Source organism: Suricata suricatta, chromosome 12, assembly GCF_006229205.1.
Source record: "Suricata suricatta isolate VVHF042 chromosome 12, meerkat_22Aug2017_6uvM2_HiC, whole genome shotgun sequence".
Classification (NCBI taxonomy): domain Eukaryota; kingdom Metazoa; phylum Chordata; class Mammalia; order Carnivora; family Herpestidae; genus Suricata; species Suricata suricatta.
The window spans coordinates 75,766,529-75,777,562 of record NC_043711.1 but is presented as its reverse complement, the minus strand read 5'-3'; the positions used below and the strand labels follow the sequence as shown (position 1 = coordinate 75,777,562).

General features: G+C 37.0%; 1 protein-coding gene across 1 annotated transcript in view; it reads right to left on the bottom strand.

Moving 5' to 3' along the window:
* Positions 1–11,034, bottom strand: part of GPCPD1 (glycerophosphocholine phosphodiesterase 1) — a 46,832-nt gene that overhangs the window by 13,239 nt on the left and 22,559 nt on the right. The window contains exons 9-16 of the mRNA XM_029919262.1: positions 10,837–11,034; positions 8,780–8,942; positions 8,328–8,460; positions 7,525–7,579; positions 5,012–5,104; positions 2,033–2,110; positions 1,430–1,469; positions 62–123 (exon numbers count right to left, since the gene is read on the bottom strand). The exon at positions 10,837–11,034 is cut by the window's right edge and continues 12 nt beyond it. Coding sequence (XP_029775122.1) covers positions 62–123; positions 1,430–1,469; positions 2,033–2,110; positions 5,012–5,104; positions 7,525–7,579; positions 8,328–8,460; positions 8,780–8,942; positions 10,837–11,034 — 822 coding nt within the window. The remainder of the gene's footprint in view (positions 1–61; positions 124–1,429; positions 1,470–2,032; positions 2,111–5,011; positions 5,105–7,524; positions 7,580–8,327; positions 8,461–8,779; positions 8,943–10,836) is intronic.

Sequence of the window (11,034 nt, the reverse complement as noted above, 5' to 3'; positions counted from 1 at the left end):
TATTCAACTTATAACAGGATTAGTGAGATAAGCCTTGTGCTAGTTTTTCTAAGTAACTTACCATCTTTAGAGAAGGAAATGGCTGATTTTCAGAAAAAGAATTTTCTTCCTCAATCACAGATTCTGAAATTTTAAATTATAAAAACTAAGTAGATAAAATACCATTTTATCACTAAGATCTTTTCCTAAACTCTTAGGACAAAGAAAGAGATGTAGAGGTAATTAGGAGATCCTTTTATATGCAGTATATTTTGAAAGCTCTTACATTTATTATGTTTAATCATTAAAATCTCTATTTTAAAATAAATACCCTTTATGAAGACTAGTTTGCAACATTTCATAGAAATACCAAGTTTGAGGGCCCAACAGTGATTATTTTCTTATAAACACTGTAATACTACTTTTTACAAAGTAGGGTCCTCTTGTTAAGGCTTCTATTTGAATTACCAAAATCAACATAGAAGTTAGAAATTAAGAGACTCTAAAGCTACTATTGTGCTTTTGTTACCACTACCATTTATCCAAAAATTTATCTCAAAACATAAGAATGTTTTTCCAAGATGGAAAATTTAATGTCAAACTTTTCCTTTCTTAAGAAAAACAACCGTAGTACAAAGACTAAAATCATATAAACATTTCCAGCTAAATATTAAATAATAATAAATTAAATAAATAAAATTCATTTTATTACTAACAGTCATGAAACACTTGGTCTTTAGCACTTTACGATTTCTTCATAAAGGCATTCCAACTATCTTGTTATCGCACTGCAGGTACCATCTAATGAGCACCTACTACATACAGAGCATTGGAAGTGTCTTGGGAATACAAAAACATTTTTCCACCCCAGAGTGGTTTACATTCTAGTTGAAGAGATAGGACATGTACAGAATAAAGGGTTTAAAAAAGGATTCACTAAATCTAAATGAATGACACAAATTTTGAAGTTCTATGAGAGTACAAATTGAAGTGGAGTTACAAAGAGATTCCATAGGCAGGACAAGCTGTGAGGAAACTGAGGCCCAGAGAGGCTGAAGTACAGTAACCACCCAAGGTTACACCAGGTAAATGTCAGAACTGGACTCAAACTCCTGGCTCTGAAGCCAGCTTCTAGACTTAATTTATCCTCTTTTTTGTCATGGTCACAAATGTTTAGAGAAAGAAAAGAATGTTTGGAAAGTAGGATAGGTACACAATTATGAAGAACTTTGATGATCAAGTTAAGAAAACTTGTAATAGTAAAAGCATGTAATTACTATACACATAACATAAATGCATTTGAAAATTAACATATGTAAAGACCTCATATCTATAAAACTATTTAGATAGCCCAGTATTATATAGATTAAAATGACTAATGGGAATTAAAAAGAATAAGGAAATACCACATATATATTAACTACAAAATGAAAATAGTATCAGTACATACCTTTCAGATCTTTAGATTTAAGTGCAGTCACATGAGCAAGCTAGAAAACACACACACAAAATGCAATCAGAAAGTCTTGTCTATGAAAGTATGGTTAACAGAATTAACTTGTAAAAGCCAGCAAGCTAAATAAAACTGTAAAATGTAGAAATATTAGTTCAGTAATAATAATCACTAATAACTGTATATATTTCAAATGTGCATACATACACTAAGATCATGATCAAATACCCAAGTAGGAAATAAGAATATAAAATTCTTAAATGCAGTGACAGTTATATAAAGAAGGGCTAATGCAGACCAGAGGTGACCTGAGACCGCGGATGGGAAAGAAGGGCTACAGCCCTTATGGTCTGCCTACAAAGACTTAGAGCCAAGCCCCTTCACATATGCAGAAACAGTGGGGTCCGTGGAAACTATGAGAGAAGACAGATGGATTAGCACAAACCCATCTTTCCTAACAGAACAGAAAACCAATGCATACGCTCCATTCAGGCTGACCATATAGTCCTCCCCATGCACAAAGAGAAGAGTACCATAAACAAGTAAATAAATTGTTCTAAAACTGAAAGATCATTTACATCTTTATGCTATGGTGACTACCTTTAACAACTGGAGTTGGTCAAATGTTAATTCCTTTACTGGAATTTCAAATAATTCAACTGGATCAGCATCAAATTTCTACAAAGAAAACAAAGAGAAAAATAAGCCTTTAATTATTACTGAATGTTTACCCTAGCCAGGCCTAACATCCCAACTTAGTGAATCTTGACAACAACTATTTAGTGGCCACAGGGAGCCCATGCAGGGGAGCACCTCTTTTCTAACACCATCCTCCAGCTCTTAAATTCTGGCTTTTTTGATGTAGGTGGGAGTGCTTGGAAGAAAGTAACAAATGGGGGGAGGTTAGGGCCCTGAAGACACACAGAACAAAGCCAGAACTCAGTTATCTTCCTTACTTCCTGCCATGCTGTTCATACTTTATTTGACCTATATATCCATGCTACATGACTCGGCAATCAGCAAGTACAAGTACTATTTAAGGATTAATTTCTGTCAGTAAATTTTTAAACTTTTCTCAATCTTTTAAACTTAAGTTTGGTTAAGAAAATAAAGACAGAAATCAATGGTCACGGGAAACAAATGTCTGACTAGCTCTATGCAGTAATACATAAGAATAGAGAAACTCTATTATAAATGTTTTCCCATGAGCAAATGTTTTATATTTTAATACCATATTATGTGTCACATTATTTAGGCACCTCTATCATAAGGAAATGAGTTAATGGACCATCAATAAATCATCAATCCAACAAATATGCTAAATCCATTACATTTATATTCATTCATATACATACAGTGTGAACCAGTATATGCATAAAGCTTTTCTAGGACACAAAATAAACTATTAAGAGTAAGGGAGTGTGACCAAGGAGAAAGGGGGAAAGGAAGACTTATTCTTCATTTCATACTCTTTTGCAGTTATTTTTTTTTCAGTTTATTTATTTTGAGAGAGAGAGAGAGAGAGAGAGAGAGAAAGAAAACTAAGCAGGCTCTGCACTGTCAGTACAGAGCCTGAAGCGGGGCTCAAACTCATGAACCATGAAATCATGACCTGAACCAAAATCAAGAACCGGATGCTTAATGGACTAAACCCAGGTGCCCCTTCTGCTGTTTTATAATGAACATGAATTTGTTTGATAAGGAAAATACCAGTTTATTTATTTTTTAAATTTTTTTAATGTTTTATTGATTTTTGATACAGAGAGAGACAGAGCATGAGAGGGGGAGGGGCAGAGAGAGAAGGAGACACAGAACCGAATGCAGGCTCCAGGCCCTGAGCTAGCTGTCAGCACAGAGCCTGGCGCAGGGCTCAAACCCACAAACGTGAGATCTGACCTGAGCCAAAGTCGGAGGCTTAACTGACTGAGCCACCCAGGCACCCTGGAAAATACCAGTTTAAAAACTAAAACTAGGGGCGCCTGGGTGGCTCAGTCAGTTAAGCGTCTGACTAGCTCAGGTCATGATCTCACGTTCGTGGGTTCGAGCCCCGCATCAGGCTCTGTGCTGACAGCTCAGAGCCTGAAGCCTGCTTCTGATTTTGTGCCTCCCTCTCTCTCTGCCCCTCCCCGCTCATGCTCTGAATCTGTCTCAAAATTAAACACTAAAAAAAAATTTTTTTTAAAAACTAAAACTAAAAACATATACGATTTGATACTTTCATTCCCTAACTTATCCAGGTTCAACTTAAGAGCAAGACAAAATCTGGTATTAAAAAAAAAAAAGAAAGAAAGAAAACCAAACAACCAAACAAACAAAAAAACAAGATCAATAATGCTCTTCAATTAAGTCTCACAGATTTTTAGAAATTACAGCTGGATTCATTAAACTCCATCCTGGTTATGAAGATCTTGAGCGCTCCATTCCTTTTCCATTTTGCATTGATTTATTTCCCCCACAAGCAAAACAAGCTGCTCCTTTTCTACTAAGTTATATTTTACTTCTATCATCTAAACAGGTGCATATCCTCCCCTCCCTCTCCTAACACCATTTCACAGAAACAAAAGTATGCTTTTCTACACATTACATGAATCCAAACCCCCATGACTGATTCGGATCCATGAGCAGGCAGAGGCAGCTGCCTTGTCATAGCCACGTGCGCGACAGCAGTGGTGTCTGGTAGAGCGTCATGCCTGACAGTGAATGAGCCTGAACTTTAAATCACCTCAACAGAAATGATACTCAACAACTTTATAGAAAATGGCAAATAAACTCTCCTAATTTAAGTCCTTAAGAAATCACTTAGTTAATTTGCATACTAAAGTTTAAGCACTATGTAATTGTCACAATTAGGTTTGTACAACAATTATAATTTTAAAGAAACTATATGGATTTTCAAATCTCCTTCTGGACTCTCTCCTCCATCACGCCATTCTCCATTCTATTTCCACTCCAGTCCAGGCTTACTGTACCTCTGGCCACATCACCACCCTCCCGGCCTCTAGTTTCTGTCCTCTTAAATTCCCCTTACATCAGGTACTTACATCTGGAGGTTCAGTTCTGAACCCTCCTGACTCAAAAGTCTATCACATCTCCCTAGCTCCTAGGTCTACTACACCCCTTTCTGAGGCCCCCCACCATTTGGCTCCAAAGCATATCTCCACTGTCGCTCTTCTCATTTTGCCAAATCATACTAGTGTATTAATTTGAGAAAAAGCTTGAGGCAGAAACAGAAGGGAGCCTAGGAAACACATACTATGGAAGATTCCTTTCTTGCTTCAATACAGGAACAGTGGCAGACTGACATACAAGGCACCTGGAATGTCCTTTTGTTAGGTAATAGGAGAAAGTAAATTGAGCAATACAGAGATCCTGCTCTAGGGAATTATTTTTCCTGTCTCCCCACTCTCTTGATGTTGCAAAAGCTTGACAGAGGAAAGAACTGGTAGTCATTAACTAAAAAAATGAACTTATCAACTCTATTTAATAAATAACTAAAAACATACATATATGTAAAACAAACTTCCTAGTGTTCAAACCTATCTAACTGTAAGAGTTAAAAACAAAGGAATTTCAACATACCTTTTTCATTGTCAAACAACAGGTGAGATCATGATACACCACAGGCACAAAATCTTTTGAAAGCTGCACATCAAATTCTACAAACGCTGCACCCTAACAAATAAAGGAAACAGGGATTTGAAAACTTTACCTGGCCCTCAATACATCTAACACTACAAGGACATAAAATATTTACTGTTTAATATAAACTTACAGACCTGTACAGAAAAAACAAAAAACTTCTTCATGAGTTAATGTTACATTCAAGCTTTTTCTAAAAAATAATTTCTTCTCTGAAAACAATTTTAAGTATTTACTTCATTGTGATAGCACAGCAATCTTTTCCTGGCAAAAATATAGCACTGATCCTCTTGAACACATCCCACGGCCACTCTGTGGTAGGGGCCATCCTGTCACCTCTGCTACTGCTATTAGCAGAAATGGAGTCCACCCAGAGCCAGGAGTAGAGGACCACCTTGTGCCTTATGGCCCCTAAGTCCCAGAGCCAGACAGCTGACCCTCAGAGATGAGGAGGGAAGAGGAGTAAGCCGTAGTGCCTTAGCTCTGCTCCCTGGTGCCTGTGAGCAACATGCCTTCCAACCTTTCCTGGCAAAACCCTGCAGCCGTGTAAAGAGGAAAGGACGGGTGCTGCTGAAAGACAGAAAGCAGCAATGGGGTCAAGAACCGCACTGCACAAGCCCAACCTCCTGACAGAGCTGCAGTAGGATGAAAGACGATGAGAATGAGTTAAGGATTCATTTTTGCAAGTCAGACCCACTCTGAGGTAGGAATTAATCCAAATAAAGCTGAGAACATAAACTGACCCACAAAGGTGTGCATTCACTGAAAGAAAGCCAGATGGGATCAGAGGAAACATGGTCTGAGAATTCTGTTTGTTACTGCAGCCCAGAGAAGTGCCCTGTAAGGACAGATGATATACTTGCACCCCTCCCTGAGCTTTAGGTCATGGATGGGCATTCAACTTGTGAGCACACATGGATCCCAGACTAAAACCAAAGGAGATAATGACTTCTGAAGCAGAATAAGTTTAGCTTCTTCTAGGACTGTAAACAAGACCATAAGACACACCTTTTCTACCAAAGAGAACAAACCCAAGCACCCTTAAATAATTATAACATGAGTTATAATTAAATGAGTTATAGCTCTTTAGTTGAAATGTTTAACTTCACAGGATCACCATTCTTCAGGAAGATAATTTTACCAAGAGACCAAACTTGATCCCAAGTGCTACGGCGAAATAAGCCAATAACGTACCAGAACCTCTACTGGGACATTTTTAACATTAAAACAAACAAGCTTTTAATAACTAGTATATGGCATTCTGAAATGTGATTCATATTAATTACAAAGGATCTCATCAGAACATGGAAGAAAAAAAGGCTTAATGAATTCCTCTCTCAAAAAGCATGGACACAATGACAGTTACTTAACAGGGATCTTCACATGTTTACAGCTAATAAGCCAATGTTTAGAACAGTTAGCTACAGTGAACTAAAACTGGTTCCAAATAATGAACTAGAGCCCAACATACTCATAGATTTAGTATAATCTTTTAAACACAAAAGTGTCCACTATTAATATTTTTAAACACTAAAATAACTAATGTAAGATGTAATGAATTACCACATGCATCATTTATATAATGACTAAAGTGGGGAAAATGCTCCCAATCAAACCAAGATGCAAGGTTAAGAAGTCGTAAAACCCATACCCATTTTAAAGATGCTAAAGTATGAAAAAAGTACGTCTTAGAATAAGTTTGTTCATGTAAGTGATAAAGTTAAACATCTCACTAATCAGGTTTACTTGCTGAACTATTTTAAAAAAGACAAAGTTTAAGGCATGTGGAGGACATTGTGGGAAAGAAAAAAAAGAAAATAAGAGCAGGAGATAGATGCTCCTCCACTTCCCCCTTAGCTTAACTCCATTTGGAACATGAGGCCTTTCAGTCAGGTACAGGGGAGCAGGGGGACAAGAGGGAATTTCAGGTTCTTGATTAAGTACATCAAGTTGCAGTTGCTGAAAAAAACTACAAGCTACAAAAAGGACACTAAATAAATGGATAAAAGGAGTTAAGAAATTTAACATGGTATACAAGATGTTAACTGACAGGCTTGAGTGTTACATAAAACCACTATCAAATCCTTCTATACGCATTATTTCCGAAGTATGTGAATGAGCACATTATTCACTTAATGAAAACCAGTGCTTAGTAGGGAACATTTTTCTTGCCCCAATCACTCAAAACTTGTAACCTCAAAGGTGCTAATGATTCCATTGTTTTCATCCGAATCTTCACCAAGAATCTAAAAACAAATGCTGAGCAATACTTTATCTTCAGTTAGAGATTCAGAAGAAGCATACTCAAAGTACTTAACTTTTTAAAGCTTTTTTCAACCTACTTAACTTTTTTAAGCTACTAACGGAATAGACTCTCCAGGCCCACATTTCTCTACTTTTCTACCTTTGGACCAACAGTCCCAAGTTGTTTAAAAGAAGAGAGGGTCACTTACATGACTAGCGGCGTTTCTTAAAGAAGCAATAGTATTTTCTTGAACTTTAGCAAGTCTGAAAAAAACATATAGATATACAGTTACCATCCACTAAAGAAAAGATTTTTAAAAATGTAATAAAGAAGCCAACTCTATCTTTAATGATGTAAACAGTTCTTATTCTCTATTTTGAGGGTACTTCTGTTATCACCAAATTAAGACTATCACTTAGTTGGTATATGCATTTACTCCAGAAATGCAAGCTCTAATGATTACAGGTATTTCTAGGCCTAATATAAACATATCCTACACCCACATATACTCCCCAAGTGAGCTGACCGATCAAGGAAAACAATCTTTTGCAGTGGCACGAAGTATAAGAGACACAGACACTTGCTCCTTGCAATGGTGCCTCAGGTGCCTTCAATGTTGGCAGAACAGAGGAATGGGGAAAGGCTGGCACCCAGCAGGACAGTAGTATGGAAGTGATACTGAGAATAGGTGAGGAAACCGAGACTCAGTGAAGGCAGCATGCCAAAAGTGGGGATCACAACACAGACTGAGGTTTGGGCTGCCTTCCTGCAAGCTTTTCTGGATTTCTCTCGTTAATGTTCCTCTTGACATCAGTTCAGTAGACATCAGACTGACCAGATTGTCTTAGGAGAGAGTTAGTCTCCAATTAATTTGAATTGGGAACCTTAATCAACGAATTACATTTAATCCCAGGTAATAATATAAGGCTCATTTGATCTTTAGTGGGCCAAACCAATGGAACATTATCAATAAGCTATCAAATGCTAATACCACTCAAACAGTCAACCTACTGAGCAGTTGTTGTAGAATTCCCTGCACCACGATGTCCAACATCCAATGGTGTTCTTGGCTTCCAATATTTGGAAAATGAAGATTTCATGTCACAGCTGTATCCTGGTAATGGCTTAATAATTATATAGTCAACTTCCATAGAAAAAAAGGGGAGAAGTAAAGTTAAAGATGATTTAAAAGGCCACGATGAGCATTTAACTGGTATTACATTTAAATACCAATCGAACCAACTTTCATCAACTTCTATCAAATAGAAAATAACAAGTCAAAACTGATTCAAATGAAGCTTCCAGAAAATGTAAAAGATGCCCCTTATTGTTACTATAGTAGTTAATATTCTAAAACAAATTATTAAATTAACCACCACCATTCTAAGTAGCTCAATTTGAGACTAAAATTCTAACTTAACCATTGCTCATTTGTAAAGGGCCACTCTGCTCTCCAGGCTTACCTCTCACTTTGCCTATTGTTTTTCTGGAATTTCTGCTCATGATGGGAAGAGTGAGAATTCCAGCACTCTTCCCACTCTCAGCAATGGTGGACGATAAGAGACATGCTGTCCCCACGTGTCCAGGAAGGGCATCACCCTGAACCACGTGTTCACTGAGATCTTCCTGGGGGAGGGAAGAGGTTTAAAGGAATTCAATTTCTTATACTTCAGTAGTTCCTATTAATTCAGAATCTATGGAGGAAGATCCAGACAATAGGAATAAAATTTATGTCCAAGTAATTCAGAGAGCTTCTTTGTATCACAAATGACATTTTCTTTTAATATATAATATTTTAAGATTTTATATGGTATTTGATTAGTCCTAACTGTTGATTTACATTTCTGATCCTTTAACATGTATTAGGTGAATTTAAAATACTGATAATGTTTCTAAGTACTTTTAATATTCGAAGACTAATAAATATATACCTGTGGTGAGCTGTTAATATGTTATTATATTCTCTAAACATGCATCCACACAGGTGACATAAAGGGATAGTTAACTCTCTAGGAAACTGATTACTCACTCTGAGATTACACTGGGTATTTTATCAGCCTAGTCTGTGAATGAAATAGTAGTTCCAAAACTGCTCACCATATGAAAAGGAGGTTGGGATGTTCAAGAGAGTATTAAAAGGTAGGTCCTTAAGAAATAAGGAAACATTCAACCAAAACCTCATATTTTTATAATAAAGTCTCACAGATCTTATTACTTAGGGAAGACTGAATTAAAGATTTTTTAAAAGTAAAATTCTTTATTATAGTTGTTTGAAAGGAAACACTTTAAATCCCATATAGTGCAAGGTAGCCAAAATGCCAGTTGCAATGGCTCTTCATAAAGACTATTAAGTAACTCAGAGATTATACTGATTTTAATTATGTGAAACAAACATTACTTGTGGGTTTAAATCCATTCTCTACTCTGTTATTTTCACAAACTGTGGCTAGGTGCTCTCATCTAGTGAAAATGGGAGTGCAAGTCACAAAGAGCACGAGTGTAAGGAAAGCAGAACACATAACCACTAGCGGGGCACACAAGGGCCTTAGTGGAGGACCCAGCAGGACCTGTGAAGGGAGCACCTGTACAGCCAGCAAGCCAGAGAGCTCTGGTGTTAACAGTCACAAGTAGCTCTGGAAAGCTGGCAGCAGATTCTAAACAACCTGGCACAATTTTCATAGCAGCGATTTTTTACTACATATTTATACTAGCAAGTAAAGTTGCAAAAATGAGTTTACTGTTATGATGAATTCTGATAAAATACCTCTATAAATCACAAGCTTCAGTCATGAAGAGGAATCAATCATGCTAGTTACACTGAGTTGCCCACCAATAGTTATACAGTCTGCCTCTCCCTTTATTTACCCTTAGAGGCTCCTTTGGATATTATTCATTTATATTCAAAACAGGCACAGGGGTGCCTCGTTGGCTCAGCTGGAAGAGCATGCAACTCTTGATCTCAGGGTTGTGAATTCAAGCACCACGTTGGGTGCAGAGATTACTTAAAAACAAAAAATTCTTTGGGGCACCTGGGTAGCTTAGTCAGTTGAGTATCTGACTCTTGATTTCAGCTCAGGTCAAGATCTCATAGTTTGTGAGATCGAGCCCCAGGTTGGGCTATGTACTGGCAGCACAGAGCCTACTTGGGATTCTCTTGCTCCCTCTCTCTCTTCCCCTCCCCTGTGCTCTCTCCAAATAAATAAACTTAAAAAAAAAAAAAAGAAACAAAAGAATAAAAATAAAAAATAAGTAAAACTTTAAAAATTAAAAAAAAAAACAGAACAAGCACTTACATCAAGACATCTGGTTTTGATGTAAAACATCAATTCAGCTGAAATTCTTTTTATAGTACTTGAGTCTATCAACTCCAAGTTTTTTAAGCTTGCTAAAACGTATAGAATAAACATCTAAAACGATGTATAATCATGGGTTTACACAAATCAGACTAAAAATCAAAACATATAAAAATAAGCCCATGCTTGCATTCTTTCTCAATCCCCTCAATGAAATAATCACTTACCTCAAAAAAATCAAATATTAGTTCCAGGTTATCTGGTTCCATTGTCTGTATGCTGTACTCTGTCCAACGATCAGGCTGTAAGCCATACCCACACTCTGGCTGTGAATGCCTGCACTTGAATTCATGGTCGCTTATTAAGGAGATCTCCAGGCTGTTGGACATCTTGTGAAGAATGGTGGGAGACACCCTATCATCATC